Source organism: Xyrauchen texanus, chromosome 15 (assembly GCF_025860055.1).
Source record: "Xyrauchen texanus isolate HMW12.3.18 chromosome 15, RBS_HiC_50CHRs, whole genome shotgun sequence".
NCBI lineage: Eukaryota > Metazoa > Chordata > Actinopteri > Cypriniformes > Catostomidae > Xyrauchen > Xyrauchen texanus.
In genome coordinates this window covers 3,664,629-3,688,541 of record NC_068290.1, presented here as the reverse complement: position 1 = coordinate 3,688,541, position 23,913 = coordinate 3,664,629, and the positions used below count along the sequence as shown (strand labels likewise).

General features: G+C 38.5%; 3 protein-coding genes across 3 annotated transcripts in view; 1 reads left to right on the top strand and 2 right to left on the bottom strand.

The window, feature by feature from the left end:
• Window positions 1-7,310: 7,310 nt before the first annotated feature.
• nr1d2a (nuclear receptor subfamily 1, group D, member 2a) lies at window positions 7,311-14,807 on the top strand. Its single transcript, XM_052143975.1, has 8 exons — window positions 7,311-7,576; window positions 9,545-9,772; window positions 10,271-10,359; window positions 10,443-10,587; window positions 10,940-11,583; window positions 11,850-12,035; window positions 12,280-12,490; window positions 14,458-14,807. Exons 1-8 carry the CDS (start codon window positions 7,558-7,560, stop codon window positions 14,652-14,654), a joined length of 1,719 nt encoding a protein of 572 aa, XP_051999935.1. The 5' UTR covers window positions 7,311-7,557; the 3' UTR covers window positions 14,655-14,807.
• A 1,862-nt stretch (window positions 14,808-16,669) lies between these two features.
• nek10 (NIMA-related kinase 10) overlaps window positions 16,670-23,913 on the bottom strand; it is a 28,050-nt gene continuing 20,806 nt past the window's right edge. The window contains exons 27-36 of the mRNA XM_052143260.1: window positions 20,323-20,518; window positions 20,066-20,165; window positions 19,353-19,401; window positions 19,229-19,260; window positions 19,046-19,146; window positions 18,580-18,690; window positions 17,331-17,436; window positions 17,203-17,255; window positions 16,967-17,022; window positions 16,670-16,875 (exon numbers count right to left, since the gene is read on the bottom strand). Of these exons, the coding sequence (XP_051999220.1) occupies window positions 16,827-16,875; window positions 16,967-17,022; window positions 17,203-17,255; window positions 17,331-17,436; window positions 18,580-18,690; window positions 19,046-19,146; window positions 19,229-19,260; window positions 19,353-19,401; window positions 20,066-20,165; window positions 20,323-20,518 (853 nt within the window). The 3' untranslated portion in view covers window positions 16,670-16,826. The remainder of the gene's footprint in view (window positions 16,876-16,966; window positions 17,023-17,202; window positions 17,256-17,330; window positions 17,437-18,579; window positions 18,691-19,045; window positions 19,147-19,228; window positions 19,261-19,352; window positions 19,402-20,065; window positions 20,166-20,322; window positions 20,519-23,913) is intronic.
• LOC127655440 (free fatty acid receptor 3-like) overlaps window positions 17,872-23,913 on the bottom strand; it is a 526,022-nt gene continuing 519,980 nt past the window's right edge. The window contains exon 3 of the transcript XR_007972043.1: window positions 17,872-17,967. The gene's annotated coding sequence lies outside the window, so the exon portion shown is untranslated. The remainder of the gene's footprint in view (window positions 17,968-23,913) is intronic.

The window sequence follows — 23,913 nt, the reverse complement described above, 5'->3', positions numbered from 1 at the left end:
GGGGTTACTATTAATGTAAGTGCAAAATTGTTTTGCACTAGTAAAAATGTTAACAGTGTCATTACTTGCAGGAATACCAATTCTTGATACCGAAAATGTAATTTCAGCTAGTAAAATACATATTTATTTCATGCAATTAAAGGGTTCTATAATTAATGTATTACTAGTTGAAAATGTTAAAATGTAGCCAATAAGCGGTGCACTTCTTACTAGTAAAAATTATATTTTTTCATATCGATTATTACATTGTTTCTAGTGCAAATGTCCATTTCATTCCTGACATAAAATACTGATATCTAGTAACTAGTGAAAAAGACTTTTAATATAACTTTAATTACTCTCCAGTTTCTTGATATATGAAATCCATTTCCAGACATCAGGAATTGGCATTTTCTCTAGTTGTAATTCAAGTGTTTGAGGAACGTTTATTTGTTATAGGAAAAATATATATTTTATTTACTAAAAAAGGGGGGGTGTTCGCTGTCCTTCTCTGCATATCGCGGCGCCATTTTTGGTCCATTCTGCATAACACGTGGCTCATTTTTCATTATCGCGGCCCATTCAGCACATTTCGCGGCCAAACCACCAGCCGCTCTGTTCTCTCGATGGCCAGTCCACCCCTCATCAAAGTGTGTCGGCCCACCGCGAAAATGCCCAGATTGCCAGTCCAGCCCTGATGGCAAGCCCTTTTGACTTTGAATAATTTGCAGGATAGGAATTGCTGATATCAACAATACATTTTTCACTCACTAAAATGCTATTTCTTGATATCAGGAATGTATGTCATTTCTACTAGTGAAAATGGCAATTCTTGATATCTGTAATTGCATTTGCACTAGTAGAACTGCACATTGATCTCTCATTCACTCCCATTCAAAATGCAAGATTACAGATATCTACAGTTAATTTCTGACTAGTTGAAATGTGAGTACACAAATCAGCTACAAAATTCTTACTAGTAAAACAATCATTTTTATAGCATTAATTACATTGTTACTAGTACAAATATACATTCCTGATATCAACGATTGAATTGTTATATTTTTAAATGTATTTCAACATGTTAAATGTGGTATTTGAGATATCTGGAAAGGGATTTCAGATATCAATAAACTGGAGAGTAGATAAATATATCTAAAAAGGCTTTCTTATTAGTAACAGTCACATTAGAGATATCTGCAATTAACATTGTATAAACAGTAGTGAAAACCAAATTACTGAAACATTTGCAATTTAGTTATTGATTTCAACTAGTTAGAAATGTAATGTTATATCTGTAATTGAGGTTGAGAGATCATTGTGAAATTGTACAGATATGAAGAATTTGTTTTTACTAGTTTAAATTCGATTTTTGATATCAAGAATATGTGTTCTGCAAGTGATGACATTTTTCTATCTAATGCAAATGTAATTACTGAAAATGTAATTTTAGATTTATATGATTAATATCCTGCATTTAATTAAGTGTTGAAAGGGCTCATTGCTTTACTGAACAATAACCCACTTTGCATTGTCTGATTTCTGCTTGGGCCAAATTGTGTTTGTTAGCTGGTAAATGATGTCACTATATCCCATTCACAGAGATGAGATGCTTGTGGAAACTGTCCATTTGATATTTTATCAGTTAGTTATTCATATTTCACATGATACAATAAATTCCACAGGACATACTTATAAACAATATCATGTCATGTACACCTTATTCCGGTTCAAACAACACACTGAATCACTGATGTAAGGATGGTTGTATGTGGTGCGTGAACCCTTCGCAATAACCTGCATTTATGTATAAATTTGCCTTAAAGTGTGGTTTGTATTTTCATCCAAGTTACAATAATTAATGTCCTTGTACATATTGAATACATCATTCAAACATTCACTGTGTAGGTTGGAAAAAGTATGTGAACCCCTTGGCTAATGATGTCAACACAAGCTAACTAGAGTTGGCAAACCTGGCATCCAATTAATGAAAAGAGATTGGAGGTGTGGGTTAGAGCTACTTTGACTTGTAAAAAGCACTCAAACATTTTGAGTTTGCTATTCACAAGAAGCATCTGCTTACTTGGACCATGCCTCCCAAAAAGAAGACCTATGATCAGAAGACCTACGATCAAGAATGGTTGCTTTGCATAAAGCTGGAAAGAGTTGCAAAGTTATATTGAAGAGTTTAGATATTCATCTGTCCACAGTTAGACAAATTGTCTATAAATGAAGAGCTGATTTAGTACTATAGGTACTCTCACTAGAAGTGGCCGTCCAGCCAAGATGACTCAAAGGGCACCACACAGAATGCTCGATGAGGTAAAAAGTACCCTAGAGAGACAGATAAAGACTTGAAGGAATCACTGCAATTGGTTAATATCTCTGTTCATGAGTCTACTATATGAAAAACATGATATAGGTATGGTGTCCTGAAGGATGTAGCTGCTTTCCAACAAAAACTTTGCTGAGTGCCTGCTTGAAGTTTGCCAAAGACCACCTTGACAGTCCACGATGCTCCTGGGAACATTTTTGTGGATTGATGAAACTTAGGTTGATTTGTTTGGGAAGAACGCGCAGCACTACGTATTGTGAAAAAAAAAAAAGTGCACCGCATACCAACATAAAAACATCATTCCAGCGGTGAAGTGTGGTGTAGGGAGCATCATGATTTGGAGCTGCTTTGCTGCTTCTTGGCCTGGACCACTTGCCATCATTGAGTGAAAAATGAATTCCCAAGTTTATCAGGATATCCTACAGGATAATGTCAGGGTGTCTGTGTTCCAGCTGAAGCTCAGTAGAAGTTGAGTGATGCAGCAGGACAATGACCCTAAACATATAAGTAAATCCACTACAGAACGGCTTCAAAAAAAGAAAATCCACCTTCTGGAGTGTCCCAGTCAGAGCGCAGGCCTTAACCCAATAGAGATGCTGTGGAATGATGTCAAGAGAGCCGTTCACACCAGACATCCTAAGAATATGGCTGAGCTGGAGCACTTCTTTTAGGAAGAATGCTCCAAAACATCTCCTGAACGTTGTGCAGGTCTAATCCGGAAATGCTTGTTTGAAGTTATTGCTGCCAAAGCAGGATCAACCAGTTAATACATCCAAGGGTTAAATTACTTTTTCCACAGCAATGTGAAGTGTTTCATGGGATGTGTTCAATAAAAACATGAACGGTTATAATTGTTTGTGTTGTCAGCTTAAGCACATTGTGTTTGTCTATACATTAATGCAGAAAACCAGCTAAATCCAAAGGGTTCACATACTTTTTCTTGTCTTTGTATGTGGCTAGTAATTCCACTAGATGTCAGTAGTTGACTGCTGACTGTGTTTGGTAAGGAATATCAACAGCTTCAGTTACACTCACCATCTCAAAGGTGCTCCATTTGCGCACTATTCATATATATATATATATATAACCATACTAAAAGAATTAAAAGAGAAGAATATTTAAACCTAAGGTTCAAGTCCAGCAATCTGAGAGACTTCAATTAAATATGTTAAGTAACTAAGTGAGAGATGATGATCTGGTTAATGATTCATAGATTGTGGTTTCAATGTGATAGACCTATTAAACTATATGGCTATTTTGGTATTTCACCTGGTACATTTAACCACACCCCTTTTGTTGTCCCAGAGTTCTCTGCTGTGGAGACCTAATTACTGGAAAATGTCAGTGTTGCACATTATTTTATTTGACCCCATAAAAACATTGCTAGAGTCACGTATAAGTAATCTTACTGCCTTGAAAATAGCCAAATCATATTTATGGCAACAGTTATTATGTGGGCCATTCTTTAACTGCAGACACTTTGCAGTCCAATCGCCCTAGTAATGCCTTTTCTACTACCCAAAACTTTCAAATGTTACTACTACAGTAAATCACTTTTTGAGGATATCATACAAATCAATGGGGAGAGCTGTAAACTGACCTGAATTTTATCGTAGTAAACTCCAAATACACTCACCTAAAGGATTATTAGGAACACCTGTTCAATTTCTCATTAATGCAATTATCTAATCAACCAATCACATGGCAGTTGCTTCAATGCATTTAGGGGTGTGGTCCTGGTCAAGACAATCTCCTGAACTCCAAACTGAATGTCAGAATGGGAAAGAAAGGTGATTTAAGCAATTTTGAGCGTGGCATGGTTGTTGGTGCCAGACGGGCCGGTCTGAGTATTTCACAATCTGCTCAGTTACTGGGATTTTCACGCACAACCATTTCTAGGGTTTACAAAGAATGGTGTGAAAAGGGAAAAACATCCAGTATGCGGCAGTCCTGTGGGCTGAAAATGCCTTGTTGATGCTAGAGGTCAGAGGAGAATGGGCCGACTCATTCAAGCTGATAGAAGAGCAACTTTGCCTGAAATAACCACTCGTTACAACCGAGGTATGCAGCAAAGCATTTGTGAAGCCACAACACGCACAACCTTGAGACGGATGGGCTACAACAGCAGAAGACCCAACCGGGTACCACTCATCTCCACTACAAATAGGAAAAAGAGGCTACAATTTGCAAGAGCTCACCAAAATTGGACAGTTGAAGACTGGAAAAATGTTGCCTGGTCTGATGAGTCTCAATTTCTGTTGAGACATTCAGATGGTAGAGTCAGAATTTGGCGTAAACAGAATGAGAACATGGATCCATCATGCCTTGTTACCACTGTGCAGGCTGGTGGTGGTGGTGTAATGGTGTGGGGGATGTTTTCTTGGCACACTTTAGGCCCCTTAGTGCCAATTGGGCATCGTTTAAATGCCACGGCCTACCTGAGCATTGTTTCTGACCATGTCCATCCCTTTATGGCCACCATGTACCCATCCTCTGATGGCTACTTCCAGCAGGATAATGCACCATGTCACAAAGCTCGAATCATTTCAAATTGGTTTCTTGAACATGACAATGAGTTCACTGTACTAAAATGGCCCCCACAGTCACCAGATCTCAACCCAATAGAGCATCTTTGGGATGTGGTGGAACGGGAGCTTCGTGCCCTGGATGTGCATCCCACAAATCTCCATCAACTGCAAGATGCTATCCTATCAATATGGGCCAACATTTCTAAAGAATGCTTTCAGCACCTTGTTGAATCAATGCCACGTAGAATTAAGGCAGTTCTGAAGGCGAAAGGGGGTCAAACACAGTATTAGTATGGTGTTCCTAATAATCCTTTAGTTGAGTGTATAGTTCACTTTAAAGGGATTGATTCATGTAAAGCATGTTGAAGAGTAGCATGATGAAGTGAGTTTATTCAGCATACTGAAGCATCTCCTCCATTGACACCCATTCAAAAAGAATGACCTCTGGTCTCCTTACAAATATACCGCCATGTTACACTTTGTTTTGCTAACCTTGAAGGCTTCCCCTGGTGGAGGGGTTCTGGGGCTGCTCACAATTTTTTCTGGAAAGTAGTTTAACGATACCTGATTAGACGATTCAGTAATATTCCTCAGAAAACTATAACCTAACCCTAACAAGTCAGCTAGAGCTTTCCTCATAAATATGAATGAATCTTCCCCTTCTGTGGCCGCTCAAACAAACAGAGCAATTTGGAAAGTGCGACAGAGCCACAGTGTTTACACTTTTCAGGTAAAATCTAATGCAACACATTTTACTACTTCCTAAAACATATGAATTCAACAAGTGTCGATGAGCTATCTCACTGGTCTCTGTGACCGCTCTAGACTCTAAGCAAACAAAAATGTGTCCGCAGGCCGTGGACAATGACGATTTCTGCCTGTCAATCATTTTGTGCGTTTGTGTTGTAGTTGCAGCAAATTATTGAGGCTTAATGCCATTTTTATGGCATGTTGCTCATAACAGTTGTCAGTTTAGGGTGCTGTTGTTTTTGACAGCCATTTCTGCTCGTGTCATCTCAAAAGCTCATTTGGTATCTTTGGAGTGTGGCGTTTTGGAAAGAGGGGGCGTGGCTAATCCATTGGCTCAGCTTGTGGAAATTGTAGAACGGCTTAAATCGCTCATAGCTCCTTTAAGTAAAGAAAACCTTAGTGAAAATGTCTTAAGAGTTTTTTTTTTAATTTAGGGGGTTGTTGCAACAGTGTGCTCAACTCTGAAATAAAGTATGTTCCATATAAAATATTTTCTTTTAAAGCTGCTGGGGCCGGTTGCATAAACATAGCCATTAACTAAAGACTGCATCTAACAATTAGTTTGACTAGCTAAAGACGCCATAGAAAGCCTGTTGCATAAAACAAGCTCACAGTTGTCTTTAGTAAGACAGTCTAATTTGCATTGCATTGTGGGAAAAATAAGACACTGAACAGCTTAAAAAAAATGGCCAACAGTGGACGCTCAATACATTTTTTATTCGCTGAGAATATTTGCTTATTAGAGGACTACAATGTCTCAAAATGTATTTTAATGAACACATTTAGTGATTTAACCCAAATAATTAAAAACACAACATTTTGTTTCCATTTTTGAAGTCAAAGTCTTCAACCAAGTCTCAACTCAAGCCCCTTTCAGCCCCACTGGCTCAGCTGACAGTTATTTTCAATGGCAAAATGGAATGTAAACAAAAGTTAGCCTGAGGTGTGCTGTCTTACATTTTGGTTTTTTAATTTGACTGATCTAAGTTTTTATGCAACTGACTGAAAAAATTAAGACCAACATTTTAGACGACTAACTAGTAAGACTAGTCTAAAACAGTTTTATGCAAGGCTTAAGCTTAAATGCTTAAAATGTGTTTTGTTGACAAATATAAATGTTACTTTTTTTTTAACAAAGCTAAAATGTCTTTTTAAAATAAAGTTTCAATTGATAAGTTGAAGGAAAAGCATCCAACAAGTGTTCAGTACACATCCTAGGATGCACCTCATGAAGTTGAGGGGAAAATATTGAAATATATACATACATGCATACATACAGTACTGTGCAAAGCTTTTATGCACTTGTGAAAATGTTGCATAGTGAGGATGTCTTCAAAAATAATGATATGAATAGTACTGTACGTATGTGTATATATATATATATATATATATATATATATATATATATATATATATATATATAATTCAGCTAAAACCTACAAGTACCTAAGTTCTATAATGTATCATGTCTAATCTGATTTCGTAGGAGTGATCGCCCAAATTCCGTGAAATGTTCTCTCTTTTCATGAGGTTTCCTCCCCCTATTATCCTCCGCTGGCGTTTGTTGCTATTTTGGCTGCGTGTGGCGGAGTAATGAGCTACACGATGTTCCCAAAACCGTCGGACTCACGTTGCAGCAGTGAGACAGTAGAGACACGAGCTCTTGCTTTGACTCCGCCTCTGAAGCGCTGAAAGTGTGTCACTAGGTTAATAAAATGAGTCCAGCCCGCTCATAGAGACAGAAACAGACGGAGAAGAACATTCAGTTCTAGCTGAACAAGCGCGCGAGTCTGACGGAATAATACATTCAGTGATACATTCAGTGATCTGAGGATACATTGTTACATTGTTGCCTCTGAGCTGCTCTAGAACTGCGAGTTACACATAAAGCTGTCAACCTGGAATTATTGTTACTGGGTGAACTGTAAATATCAGGATCTATTTGCAATTCTGAAGAGTTCAAATATGGACGCAGCAAAACAAGGTAAGGCATCTGATTAAAAACAAATGATTATTTTACCATTTTTATGTGTTCAATGTAGATATACAGACTCCTTTTATTTGAAGAATTGTGTTCTGATCCAGATCTGATTTACCCAATGATGTATGTGTGAAACTATATTATTTACTCTAGTTAATGTGTTCCTCTGACCAAATTAAAGTCCATTTAAGACCCATTATTGAAGCTTAAAGCTGATCACAAAACATTACTTTTGTGAAATGTGAAAATACATTGCATTTAAACATGTTTATCCCTATAGATTTATTTTAAACATAAGTAATGTAACATTTCCCAAGGAGGACGTTTGATCGCTGTTAACAAGTTGAATAAATGTGTCAGTTCTCATCAGATTAGGAAAAGTTAACCCATTTATATATATATATATATATATATGTATGTATGTATGTATGTATGTATGTATGTATGTATGTATGTATTTAAAGCACTCGGGCTCTTTTAGTCCCCAAACAGAGCATACGCGTTGAAAGTATGCGATAATAAATATATATATATATATATTTTTAGTTAATTAAAATGCTGTTTTTAACATCTTTGCATATGGCGCATGAAATGACATATTTTCAATGGTTTGCACAACACAGCTGCAGCGCAGTGTGTAAGTAGGTTAGGAGTGCCCTTGACGTCACGAGCGGTTAGTACGCCGAGTACTAGAACTGGCGACCTCACATGTCTCGCGTTGCCTAGCCATGTGCATGTGTGTACTAGAAGTCATGTGCTGCGTTCTGATTGGTCGACGCTGTACGGGCGGGGTGTAAACGAGGAGTTTGCATAATTTAGCACACTGCCCAGGCTTCAGACTCGCTGCAGTAAAACGTGAGGGCAGCTGTACATATGTAGTGACCTAGATTCTGTACCGTACTAAACATGCTAGTTCCACGTGTGGGTGGGTCTGAGAAACTGATGGTTATTCCTGGTTAAGTAACCTACATTAAAAAAAGAAAGAAAGAAGGGGATGTATGTGTAAAAATAATAGTAGTCATTTTTAAATAAATCTTTGTTTTCCCTTTAAGTTTTTTATTACGATACTTCCTCCAAATCAAAATAATATGCAATAAAACATATCCAAATACAAATGTGCATTAACCTCATACTCAAATAGCAAGTACTGCACGCTTTTTGAGCCATTTAAAAAGCGTTTTAAGCGTTTAAATATCTATTTCTACCATTTTGGTAAAGGCACAATAAAAGAGATTTTCAGCAGTTTTGTGTAGTTAATGTAGAATAAATCAATGTATGCACTAATTGTAAGTTACTATAATGGTGTAAAACTATAAATGCATGGAAAAAAGCTCTTTGGCAGTACCATGGTACAGTGTGATGTTTCAGATGGCAATACCGTGGTATTGTTTGATATGTACCACAGTATTTATATAGTATTCAAGGTACATATGTAAAACCCATTGCAATATCTTGGAACTTTTTTCTGTAATTAGTCTGTATTATTAGTCACTCATTTCACGACAACAAAAGGCCATTTTTAAGCACTTTTATTTCTAATTTCCTCATGCAAGCTTATTTGCAGGACATACTTGTATGATGCTGATGACCAACGATTGGAGCACACCAGTTGGCATGAGAATACTTGAGATGCAATGAAGCAGGTCAGACTGTATCATGATGCACTTTGTCCTGCTTCATTGCATCTCAAGTATTGGTGATAGGGTTTGGTTAGTTTAGGGTTATGATGATTAGGGTTATGATGATTCATAAGGTTGTGCTGAAATTCTCAGACTTGAAGATTAAAAATCAGACCAGCAGATAAAACAAGGGGTCAGAAGATAATGTCTTTCCATCAAGAATTAATACATTTATTTTCATAAATAGCCTGTAATATAAATGGTGAAATTCAAATAAATTAGTGAATAATTCCTCTAACGTTCTTTGCCAAAGTCTACATTTTCACAAATTCCTCTTTTACTTATTTCCAAGGAGGCGTCATAGCGTACGTTTGCTCCGCAAGGTCCGCCCCCAGCCCTGAGTCATGCATGAGTGACAGCTCAAACAGCCGCTCCCCTTCATCCTCTCCGCCTCTGCTCATCAATCCGAGCCGTAATACAGACCTGCTCACCGTTGGACAACTCTCCAAGCACTCTCACCCGCGCAGCTATACCTCTGACAAGACCGGGACGACACTTTCCGGCAAGAGCAGCATCACAAGTGAGTGTCAATTCTAAAGTTTTTTGTACACTAGCAACATCTTTTTGTCTAACCAGGGTGAGTTTCAGTTACTGGATAAAATGTCCACATGGTGGCACCTAAAGAGAGTTTTATTTTTAGTTGTAAATGATGTAATACAGTCAACAGAGTTGCATATTTGATTAACCCTATGGCCTAACTTAAACCCCAACCTTAAACATAACTGTCAGTGGAGTAAATATGTCATTTTAGAGCTTAATCGTGCCCATCATTGTTTATGTGAACGCAATTACTTCCTAGTTTGTACAGGATCAGAACCCGTGTCTAGAGTGCATTGAGCAAAATGCGTTGGGGGGTTGGGGCTTGTCCGTAATTCAGTTGAATAGGGTTGAATCAGGGTACATGAACATTCGGAAGCAAAATAGCAATTTCCCTTGTGATCATGTTGAATATTTGGTACCAATATTGATCAATCATTAATCCAAATGGCCTAACCCATAAATGATGTTTATTTTCCAGAGCTCAGTGGAATGGTGCTACTGTGTAAGGTGTGTGGAGACGTGGCCTCGGGCTTCCACTATGGTGTGCATGCCTGCGAAGGTTGCAAGGTAAGAAAACCCTTCCTCGCCCAGTTTTCATCTCCAGGTATGATATATGCCAAGGTATAATTCCATTGATTCATGTTTTATAGGGTTTCTTCAGAAGAAGCATCCAACAGAATATTCAGTACAAGAAATGTCTGAAAATGGAGAGCTGCACTATTGTGCGAATTAACCGTAATCGCTGCCAGCAGTGCCGCTTCAGGAAGTGTTTATCAGTCGGGATGTCAAGAGATGGTGAGTTTGGTCCTTCACGATTCAACTTCCTGATGTGCTTAAGCTTGTGAGCTTGACACTAGGGTTGGGAACCATCGGTCACCTTGTTAATCACTTATTTAGTATTTTGGTGGTGTGGATGTGGCCTTACATACCCTATGTTGTTCCAAACCTGTATGACTTTCTTCCGTGCAACACAAAAGGAGATGTTGGGCAAAATGATGGCGACTGATGCTGTCATTCAGTCTAACATCTTTTGTATCATACAGGTTTGGAGTGACATTAAATAATGCAAGTAAACAATAACAGAACTCTAATTTTAGGGAAGCATTTTGAGGTTGCCGTAGTTCTTAATAAACACAATATTTTTCAGCTGTTCGATTCGGACGCATCCCCAAACGGGAAAAACAGCGCATGCTTCTGGAGATGCAGTCGACCATGGACAGCATGATGAACAACAATCAACTCCAGTGTATGCTTCACAGCACACAGGTCACACCGTGCGCTATCGAGACCAACCAGAGTGACTCCAGCTTTTCCTCATCATCGCCGCCGGATTCACCGCAGTCCTCTTCGGATCCTTGCCGGGACTCCGAATCAGTCATTCCCATGGATACATCCATGAGTTCTGCGTCCTCCTGTTCGTCGGACAGTGGCGAGGAAGATGCAGTGAGCAACAGAGCTGTTCGGAGTGAGGACCTGTTCACGTACATCAGTTCAGTCTCACCTGCCAGCTCAGAAACCCTGAGCTGTAGTATCAAGGACGAGAAGCAACAGCGAGAATGCTGGATGCAATGTTTGAATGGAAGTGGTGTCGTCGACATCCAGCGACGCTCCGACTGTGAGAACGGCCTGCAAGTCACAACTGCATCTTACAGGGAATATGTTACTGAGTACCAAGCGACCCAACAGTGCAGTCGAAACCTTAGTGGAGGTGTGCAAGAAAACTTTCCTTACCACGCATACAACGGGAACAGCATCAACGAACTCCAAAGAGGAGGAAACAGAGGGCATCTGGTAAGTGACCTTTTTCTGTTTTAGTCCTAAAGGGATAGTACACCCGAATATGAAGGAATATGCATCAGTTGCAATATACCTTAGTGTAAGAGTTACTGGCTCTGTTTCAAAACAAAGTAAGCTGCTTTGCTGTCTACTGTGTTCATTTTTAATTGTTGAATTTCTTGTCTGCCATCTTGTTCCACTAAGCAATGCTGAATAGGTATGCATGTGTATCTTTTTAAATTGTAGTTTTCACCACCTTTGTATGTACTGTTGTCTCTCAGGTATGTCCCATGAATTTTTCTCCCTTCGTGGACCCCTGCAAGCCCGGTCATGAAATCTGGGAGGAGTTTTCCAGAGGTTTCATCCCTGCTGTCAGAGAAGTCGTGGAGTTTGCAAAGCGGATCCCCGGCTTTCAGGATCTCTCCCAAAATGACCAAGTCAACCTTCTGAAGGCTGGAACATTTGAGGTAATGCAACACAAGTCCTGACATGAAAACATTTGTAAAGCCTACCAACAACTGACCCTTTGCTTGGCCCCACCTAAAAAAATATTACCCTTATCAAAGGGTCCATTTTTCAGATAAGAATAGTCAATGTTTGCAGTCATTTACGGTGTCTTGATTACCTCTGTTAATTGCTGTGCTTCTTAAATTTCGGATAGGAAAGGCTGTTCACTAGACTCATGTTTCCTCCTCTCTTTCATCTGTGCAGGTGTTGATGGTGCGGTTTGTGTCTTTGTTTGATGTGAAAGAGCGGACTGTGAGCTTCCTCAGCGGCAGGAAGTACAACATGGACTTATTGCACTCTTTGGGTGCTGGAGAGCTGCTCAACTGTATGTTTGAGTTCAGTGAGAAACTGACCACCCTGCAACTTAACGAGGAGGAGATGAGTCTCTTCACCGCTGTGGTTCTGGTGTCTGCAGGTAAGACAATGCGAGCTGCCAACCTAGGCAACATTTTAAGGCATCATAGGCATGCTCCCAATGCAAAGGCTGTTCCTAGTCACAGGCAGCCAAATTATGCTGGCATAATGTTCCACTTATAGAAAAAACTAAATCTAAGTTTAAAAAAAATGTCCATCTAAAATGGAAATTGTAAGGCCCCTAGAGTTCTGTTCAACCATAAACAGATTATTCAATATGGCTGATAGGTCCGGTTTAAGATAGGTCCTCCTCACATACATGCAAAATGTTCCTGAAATATTTTGTGGAAAAAATGTATGAGATTAGATCTGTTTTTCCTGCACAAGTTATCGATTCTGTGGTGACAACTAGTAATAGTAAGATTTTTGACCAGTTTGACCCTGTTTCTCCATTATATGTTAAAGATAGTTTTGTTTGCTGGAAGCCCACTTCTTGTTTATGTGATGCTGTACCCTCACGTCTGCTCAGGGAGATGGTTGATGTTATTAGTCCTAGTATTACTTCCGTGATTAATAGCAGTCTCTATACTGGGAGTGTTTCACTATGCTTAAGCAAGCGGTGGTTCAGTCGCTTCTTAAGAAGCCAAGTTTAGACCCTTTAGAGTTGAAGAACTATCGGCCTATTTCTACGATACCTTTATCTAAAATTTTAGAAAAAGTAGTTCTTTAGGGAGAAATTATGTTTTAGATAAATTTCAATCAGGTTTTAGGGCGGGTCACAGCACAGAGTCTGCCTAATTAAAGAGTTGTGAATGACCTTCTCTTAATCAGAGATTCGGGTAATTATGCTGCCTTAATTTTATTGGACCTGAGTGCAGCATATGACAAAATAGACCATGCGATTCTTATAATTCGCTTATCGCAGGTGGCTGGGATTCGCGGGACAGTCCTAAAATGGTTCTCTGATCTTGAGAGCGATAATTTTCAGTGAGGTTTGGTGACTTTTCGTCATCCTCACCACCTATTACTTGTGGGGTCCCTCAGGGATCTGTTATAGGACCCATGTAATTTCCTTTGTATATGCTTGCTCTGGGATTGATTTTTATTTATTTTTTTAAATGTGGTATTTCTTACCACTTTTACGCTGATGATACACACATTTATCTCCCTTTGAAACCAGGTAATAATTGTATTTTTAAGTCACTTTTGTCTTGCTTGAAGGAGGTTAAAAACGATGGCTCACAACCTCCTCCAGTTAAATGAGGGAAAGACCGAGATTATGATTTTTGGGCCCGCTGGAGGTTGTGTGGATATAGTCCATGATCAGCTTATTTGCACAAACAAATAAGCAATTTGGGGGTTGTTTTTGACCCCTATCTTAAATTTGATAAGTAAATCAATGCTGTGGATAAGAGCTGTTTTTTTCATCTTAGATCCATTGCTAAACTTAAACCAGTTCTCTTAGCTAAGGATTTAGAGAAGATCATACATGATTTTATTTCTTCTCGTTTAGATTTTGCATTGTTCTTAGATGTTTCTTGCATCGTTCTAGATTTTGTGGCTGCAGTTAGTTCAGAATGTGGCGGACAGGGACCATATTTCTCAAATACTGGCCTCGCTTCAGTGGCTGCCGGTCCAGTTCAGGATAAAATATAAGGTCCTGCTGTATGTTTTTAAAGCGGTGCATGGAATGGCTCCTGTTTATGTTTCTGACCTCATCGCTTTTCACCAGTCTTCTAGATCATTAAGATCGGCAAACAAGTTATTATTCCTCAGTCACACTGAAAACTCAAAGGGGATCAAGTCTTTTTTTTGTTGCGGGTCCGAGGCTGTGGAACAGCTTTCCATATGAAATTAGAGCCGCCACCGCTATCACTTTGGTGTTTTTGTGTTCATGTACAGTTTGAGCTCATACAAAGTTGCCGTTTCGGTTAGAATGGCAGTTTATTGAAACAAATATGAGACATTTAAACAGTAATAAAGCGCATCTTTGAGTTTGACTAAAAAATATTTTGTTTGCCTTTGCAGACCGGACAGCCATTGAGAACATAAACGCTGTGGAGGTCTTGCAGGACACTCTTATCAGAGCTTTGAGGAACCTGATCATGGAGAACCACTCGAGTGACTCGACCATCTTTACCAAGCTGCTGCTAAAGCTGCCTGAACTGCGCTCGCTAAATAACATGCACTCAGAGGAGCTGCTAGCCTTCGAAATCCAACCTTAAACCAACATGTGCTTCCTCTACTTTCTGTCTGACCAACGTGGGTTGAACATTTTACTCTTGAATGTATTTAACATGCTTTTTTTTAACTCATAAGGCTTGAAGTGTTGAAATAACGCACCATTTTTTTTTTTTTTTTATGAATAAAGACCCTTTGACTACTGCATACTGAAACTGTAGTCTTAGCTGTACTGCTAAAGCAGGCATTCAAATGGTTAAAATTGTATTAGATATTGTTTTATTTGTGGAACCACTCTGTTTTCTTGCCAAATTTAAGATCACACTATTGTTAACATTAGATAGACTCCAATATTTTCAAGCAGAGCTTGGAATATTATGTGCAATAGCTGCTAATGCATTGCTATTCATAAGAGCAGCTTCATGTTGTATCCTGTTTAATAGACTGAGATGTCGTCTTTAAAAGACTGATTATGTGTTGTAAATGTATATATAAATATATATGATGTGATGTCATTGTTTTCTGAATGTTTGTCTGTTGCTAGCATTGACTAGCAGTCTTGATGCATGTTAGCATCGTTTTAACCTGTACGACAGGTGTGATGCTTTTGCACGATGTGTTCGGAGGTAGCAATCACAAACCGCAGGTTTGCACGTGCATTCTCGACCACAACACCATAATGGCGGTGCACCGGAAGAACGGATCTGCCTATCAGCTGTCATTTGTGAGCGGTGTCACTTTAAATGAGTAGAGGACAATGTTTTACATTTTTTTTAGATGTTGTATGTCTTCCAATATGCGTTCGGAAGCAACGTTGACAAAGTATGTTTCGTGCACAATTTGAAAGAGATGGAATTGTATTTATGGTTTGTACTGGTGTATTAGGATTGCCTTACAACTCTTTGCCACATGGACATAAAGAACTTTTTTTCTTGCGTGTTTTATCAGAGCAGGGAAACGATGTTAAAATCCCAGTTTTTTTGGGATACACTGCTCCTGGTTTATTCTATGCATATGGAAACAGCTTGACTATATGGGCATTTACTCAGTAATACATATATTAGTAAGAGATACAGTAATATTCCTTTGTTAAAATTTGGTGTTCATGTCTTTGTTTCTAAAATAATGTTCTATTAATCTTCTAAAGTATGTATAGTTGAAATCTACCGATATAAAGTAAATCAATAAATAATTACTTTCCATTTGTTTTCATGTCTCTAATTCTATGTCTAATATGTTTGCACTATACATATAATGTCTGTTTATTGCACTGCCTTTGTTTAACCACTTGTAAGTGAAATAGGACACATGATGCATTTAATACCAATAGTACAGAAAAAGAAGGCCAGTTATCATCTTGGATATAATAGGGCCTACTTTAGATTTGGGCAGTCCAATGATATTCAAGGATGAGACGTTAAAGAATGTGGTTTATATTACTTTTGGTTCATTCTTCACACTGGAAATGGAAAGTAAAGCGCATTGTTTTGTGCATACAGAAAATGTGCATACTGAATACAGTACATATACTGTACACTACAGTTGTAGGAAGAGTAGTATTAATTTACAAGGCAAAATAACAACAACTATAATAATAATACAGATAAAAGCTCCTAAAAACAAGATAAATTCATTTTGAGTTTACTTAAAATATTATTTTTACATTTTTTATTTATGCTTAAAACTAGAAATAAATTTGACAAAAGGGCTAAAAATAAGCTTGGTTTAAGATATATTATGATACACAGTTCAGAAAATTTATTTGATATTTTAAGGATATTGATATTGAGACAAACAAATACACAGAATAATATATATATATATATATATATATATATATATATATATTTTGTTATAATTAATTTTATTTTATTGCTTTTGCAGATTACAAATAAAATATATTTAAAATTATTTTATTTTATATATTTTCTGTCAACCGGGAAATTTTCATACGTCAAAGTGCACATAAATGAGGTAAATAAATCCCATTAACTACTGAATATAGCTTACACACTGATATTTTTAATTTGATATATTTCACATCTCACTGCATGTGCTCTTCAGATGCATCTGATTTACTGGAATATTCCCAGATTGACACTCATACTGTGATTAAGTTCATGTCATCTTTGCATGTGTCATGTTGACCTGAAAGGCTGAAGTCTGTTGGGAGGCAGGTGACAGGTGTCAATCAATCACTGATGCGCTGCTGGAGCTCACAGGGTTTGAATTCTTCTCGTCCCAACAGCTGAACCCAGCTCGCCCCTGCATCTCACACAGACAGTCAATGACTGGTGAGGACAGAAAATTCGACAGAAAACAGTTTCATTTTTACAGACGTGTTTTTGAAGACTACCTGCCCAGAGTTGTGTTATAATAGCCATTCTCTTCAAGCACTTCCTCCACAATAGTCTGAAATGTTGAAGACAGACAGGTTCAGAGGTCAGAAGATACCAACTTTATCTGTCATTAGTTTTGAAAGCAGCATCATTTCCACTTTAACGTTCATCAAATATGATCACTAGACCGTTCTTAACACAAATGTTTTCAGTACAGAAGAATCAGTAAGACATGCATTCTATAAAATATCACCTGTATGTCCTCATAAGTGAGTCCATCTTGAAGACTGGAGTATCCTGATTCACCTACAAATCAATGAGAAGAGCTCAGCAGGGTTTCTAATGCTGTCAAATGTATCTAGGTAAATTGACTTTATCTACCACGGCTTTCAGAAGATGGCGGGTCTGAACTTAGAGACTGGATCATGGACCACCACTCTCTGCTTGCTGACGTCATCTCCACCAGCTCCTGACTGCCTTGAAGGACCTGCCAAGACAAAGTTTGAAGTCCGAACAACATTATTCAGCTCAAAGTACAATGAATACATTTTCCACTGAAATTGACCAGTTACCACTAGATGGAGTCATTATGTCTTTTTTTTACTCCATTGATTTGCCTAAAAAGATTCAAAATTCCTTTTTGCCAATCAGTCCGGACTGTGTGCCAATGCCATTTAAATTTCACTTCAATTCCTTAATTGAACTTGAGTTAGCAAACGGGATGTACAACTGTAATTTGAATTAGAATTTCAACCCTCACAGACTCATTGGAGAATGAATATTATATATATATAATATCATACACATAATATATGGGGTATTGCACATAGAAGTTATTACTGGCATATATATATACATTATTTTTGATACATTTTGCATTTATGCATTTGGCAGATGCTTTTATCCAGATTTGGATAAAAGTGCACTTATTACAGGGACAATCCCCCCGGAGCAACCTGGAGTTAAGTGCCTTGCTCAAGGACACAATGGTGGTGGCTGTGGGGATCGAACCAGCAACCTTCTGCTTACAAGTTCTGTGCTTTAGCCAACTACGCCACCACCACTCTGTATTTAAAGGCCTTGTGTAGGTTTATGTGGGTCTTTATTGCTCGGCTGCACATTCATTCAATGTAAGTTTATAGGATTTATCCGAAATTGTATCGCTCGTGCTGCGAAAACTATATATCCGATTAGTTAGAAAAGATATATTAACCCGAATCAGAACAGTCTGAAGGTTTGTCCCAAATTGGGTGGATGTTGCGTGAAAGCTGTAGGAGCTACAGTCAGAAATGTTGGTCTCAGAAGAATAATAATTGTTTTAAATAGTATTTACTATAACTTTGTATAGCCAAAATAAGGATTTAATTATTTATGTTGTGTGTCATAAAATTCCAATTCCAATTGAATGTCCAGGGCTGCATTTCCCAAAAGCATTGCAAGCTTAAGTTGATCGTAGAGACCAATAGCGCCAATGGTTTTTAATTATCTACTAAGGATTACAATGCTTTTGGGAAACGCTGCCCTGGACTGTATATATAAGGTGTGCTCATGCTTATAAGAAACATAATAAAAGCTGTGTGCCGAGTTTCTATGCATGATTTAACTTATTGCATTAAAACAGATAAAGTACCTTATTGAGTTCCACCTTCAGATTATATGGATCACTGCCGTAAGTGAACAGCGGTTTCTTAAAGCGCTCTATCGCCCGCTGCTTGAAGTTGTTTTGGGGAGCTGGTGGAAGCTAAAAACATGAAAGATGGGCTAAAAATGCAAGAAAATCAACCATTCTGAAAAATTTCTTAAATTACAGTTATAAAATGGATACTTCTGACTCTAAATTCAGATTGAATTGAACAACAAGAAATGAGCATTGCAATTAATTGAGCACAGTATGAGCAGAATGTGACGGGGTGGAGGGCGGGGCCGGGTCGTGATTATGCACACCTTATCAGGCTAATTAAGGGACCGGGTGTGTATAATCACGATTAGCAGTGTGTATAATCCCCGCCCTCCACCCTGTCACACAGAAACATGAGGGTCAATTCTGATATCATGTTGAGGAAGTTTAAAAACAAAACTTATTATCTGTATCTCACCTGAGTTATAAATATAATCTTATGCAGAAGTTCAAGAAGTCTTTGGTTCGGATCAACGATTTGTCTAACTTTTCTCTGAGATAAACAAATACCTGCCGATGCTGTGAGCGAGTGAAAACACGAGTTACACGTTACAAAATTGCAAGTACAGATTTAAGGCATTCTCAGAAATATCATAAATACCTGGTCGTGTTTTTGCCTTTTGAAAATCCCCACTGCCAAACACAAAAAAGTTCCACTTTTACTGCTTCTACATAAAATCCAAGCCAATTCTGTAAAAGCAAGGCCACTGTGTGGATAAACTCACCTGACTGGGTTTAGCTCATCAGAATACTTTCCACTGCACTGGGCCATTTCTACACATTTTAAAGAAAGGAAACAAGCAATAGAGTAAATTCAGCAAATTCAGCGTTTCCACCCACAACACATATAATTGAAGGACTGATGGATCCTTTCAAAGTAGAGAAGGTTATCTTTTTTAATCCCCTTCTCTCCCAATTTGGAATGCCCAATTCCCACTACTTAGTAGGTCCTCTTGTTGGTGCAGTTACTCACTACAATCCTGGTGGTAGAGGACAAGTCTCAGTTGCCTCCGTTTCCGAGACCGTCAATCAGCGCATCTTATCACGTGACTCGCTGTGCATGACACCACGGAGACTCGCAGCATGTGGAGGATCATGCTACTCTCCGCGATCCACGCACAACTTACCACACGCCCCATTGAGAGCAAGAACCACTAATCGCGACCACGAGGTGGTTACCCCATGTGACTCTACCCTCCCTAGCAACCAGGCCAATTTTGGTTGCTTAGGAGACCTGGCTGGAGATTCAGCACACCCTGGATTTGAACTTACGACTCCAGGGGTGGTAGTCAGTGAGCTATGCAGGCCACCTAAATATCAAAGTAGAGAAGGTTGACGTATTGACATGCAGGGGCTGCATTCAGTCTTAAAATCAGCATCTTGATGTTACTATAAATATCACCAGAGCAGAGATTATGGTTCATTGATTATGTGTAACCTTCGCTTTGTTGTTGTTCCTTTCCACTTGCTAAAACAGATGCAGAAGATTCAAAACTCTGTGGTCCATCTTGACGATCTTGTTCTTTCAGGCCTGCACTCTGAAACAAGAACAACATTCAGCCTGTATCACTTTGGAAAGAGAAAACCAGGTAAGAGGTTTCTCAAACTCCACCCAAACCTCAAATGTCTTACTTATCTCTGCGTATTATGCATCAGTTTCAAAGGTGAAAACATCCAGAGATCTTCTGAGCTAACCTGTTGTGGACTGTACATGCTGGTCTTGTTTCTCTCCAGGAAGTACTTCTGCGCTCTCTTCCTGTCTCTCTCCGCCCTTCTCTCCAGTGAATTATAGGATGCACAGAGACTGTCCACAAACTTCATCATGATGTCAGAAATTCTAGCACTGACCTCAATGATGTCCGGACGCATGTCTGCATTTGGAGTCAAGCACCTGAAAGCCAATGAGAACATGTAGAGAAGAACATCAATGTACACTGGTGGCCAAAGGTTTGTAATAATGGACAGATTTTGCTGTTTTGGAAGGAAATCGGTACTTTAATTCACCAAAGTGGCATTCAACTGATCACAAAGTACAGTCAGGACATTATTGATGTAAAAAACAGCACCATCACTATTTGAAAAATGTAATTTTTGATAAAATCTAGACAGCAGCATCACTCCAACACCTTATCCTTGAGTAATCATGCTAAATTGCTAATATGGTACTAGAAAATCACTTGCCATTATATCAAACACAGCTGAAAGATATTTGGTTCATTAAATGAAGCTTAACTTTGTCTTTGAGTTTGTTTTTTAGTTTCCACAGTATGCAATAGACTGGCATGTCTTAAGGTCAATATTAGGTAAAAAATGGCAAAAAAGAAACAGTTTCTCTAGAAACTCATCAGTCAATCATTGTTTTGAGGAATGAAGGCGATACAATGCTTGAAATAGTCAACAAAACTGAAGATTTCATAGAAAGGTGTCACTACAGTCTTCAAAGACAAAGAACAACTGTCTCTAACAAGGACAGAAAGAGATGTGGAAGACCAGATGTGCAACTAAACAAGAGGATAAGTACATCAGAGTCTCTAGTTTGAGAAATAGACGCCTCACATGTCCTCCGCTGACAGCTTCACTGAATTCTACCCGCTCAACACCAGTTTCATGTACAACAGTAAAGAGAAGAAACAGGGGTGCAGGACTTATGGGAAGAATTGCAAAAAAAAGCCACTTTTGAAACATAAAAGGTTCGAGTGGGCAAAGAAACACAGACATTGGACAACAGATAATTGGAAAAGAGTGTTACGGATCTTAATCCCATTGAGCTTTTGTGAGATCAGCTAGACTGTAAGGTGTGTGAGAAGTGCCCGACAACACAGTCACATCTATAGAAAGTGCTACAGGAAGTGTGGGGTGAAAGGTCACCTGAGTATCTGGACAAACTGACAGCTAGAATGCCAAAGATCTGCAAAGCTGTCATTGCTGCACATGGAGGATTTTTTGATGAGAACTCTTTCAAGTATTTTAAGAAGTTCTGAACATTTATTTCAGATTGTAATAGTAATTATTCACATTATAAATGTCCTGACTGTACATTGTGATCAGTTGAATGTCACTTTGGTGAATAAAAGTACCAATTTCCTTCCATTAGAGCAAAATCTGGACATTATTACAAACTTTTGGCCACCAGTGTACATCTAATACGGCCTTAAAGTCCAATCAGAATGATCATAATAATGAGATGAGCACACATTATAATTACCAGTGAAAATCTCAATGATTGGTATTGGTCAATATTAAAGCTGAAGTATGTAATTTCTGTGAAAACATTGTTTTCAAAACAGCTTTCTGAATACGCCCCCATCTGCCATCGGTCAAACAAAGAGGCAGTCCCGCCCCCAACTCATACATAAGAGGGTGGCTCAAAACAGAGACAGTGTTTACAGTTTTTTAGAAAATGTATCTATGAATTAGGGTTGCCACGGTGTACAGTGTTACCGGTTTTACCATATACAAGGACCAACACCGGTGTCAAATGTTATAGTGGGTAAAAGGGGGAAACATTATGAATGGAACTTCCAATATAAATATAATTTATATTTGGGGCGGCTGTGGCTCAGTTGGTAGAGCGGGTCGGCCACTAATCGCAGGGTTGGTGGTTTGATTCCCAGCCCACACGACTCCACATGCCGAAGAGTCCTTGGGCAAGACACTGAACCCCAAGTTGCTCCCAATGGCAGGCTAGCACCTTACATAGCAAAAACTACCCCAAAGTACCACTTAGCATCTATCCAGTGGAAATAATTAGTTGGTTTGGATGTGAACACCACTCTGTCTACTATGAATGGCTTACTTATAGTTGTCTCTGCATATTAAGCTGCGATAGAAGAAAGTATTTTAACACAGAAAAAAGTAACATACTTCAGCTTTAAGTTTTAATTGAGAATGTTGACTACAATTTAGTTTGTATTAGGGCTGTGAATTTTATGCATTAATGCGGTGCGATAAATTACATTAAAAAATAATGCATTAAAATGCAATTAATCATGTCCCCAGACCATAATACCATCGGAGCAATTCAAGTTTGAAGTACCACCTGTTTTCAGCAGGGGGCAGTGAGCGAAACTCTGTACAGACAGAGAGCAAATCACACTTGATTGACACTAGTGACAGCACAAGATGAAAAAGTATTAATGCGTTCAAACAGAGATGGACGGATCGTAATTCCGACTGCAGGGATCTCAGGATGTGTTTTTTAAGTTTCAAACTACATTTACCTTGACAAGCGACCTAAAACACTGTGTTGATGACACAACGTAATCAAAGTAAGATGCTCTAAAAAAAATCCGTCTGACCCATGTGTATATCGAAGCATCCTTAAAAAGCCCTTATGTAATAAATCTATCTCGAACAGATTGACAAATTCAATTGCAAAATGGATTGCTGTGGACTGTATGTTCAATAATATGGAAATAAACCAGGACTGGACTGGGAAGAGAAATCGCCCGGGAATTTATATGGCAACTGTGGGGGTTGTCCTTTTCTGCATATCACGGCACTACTTTGAGGTCCATTCTGCATAACGCGGCGGCTCATTTTAGCTTATCGCGGCCCATTCGGTATGTTTCGCGGCCGACCCACCAGCCCGCACGGGAAAATGCCCGGTATGCCAGATTACCAGTCCAGCCCTGAAATAAACAATATATCGTCTTCTTTTTATATAACGTATATTTTTTGTTCTGTTTTATCAATGTTTAACTCCTCTGCCACAATAATGTTTTGCATTTAATAGATCTCAATTGTTATATTTATAATATATTTTATATTTACTATATAAATGTGATATGATTATATAACTTAATCATATATTGAATTATTGTTATTTATGGGCCTTTCTCAGCAAATATTTTTATATGCGATTAACTATGATTAATTAATAGGCACACCATGTAATTAACTCAATTACAGTAAGCCCTAGTTTTAATGCATTTTGTGAACTGTTGATGAAGAATTACGATGAAAATGTGCGAAAATACTAATTGTTTTGCCATTTTTTGAGGCGACAGGCATTGTACTAGCGCTAAGAAAGCTCTCTGTGTATGTCGGGAAGTGTACATACACTCACCTAAAGGATTATTAGGAACACCATACTAATACTGTGTTTGACCCCCTTTCGCCTTCAGAACTGCCTTAATTCTACGTAGCATTGATTCAACAAGGTGCTGAAAGCATTCTTTAGAAATGTTGGCCCATATTGATAGGATAGCATCTTGCAGTTGATGGAGATTTGTGGGATGCACATCCAGGGCACGAAGCTCCCGTTCCACCACATCCCAAAGATGC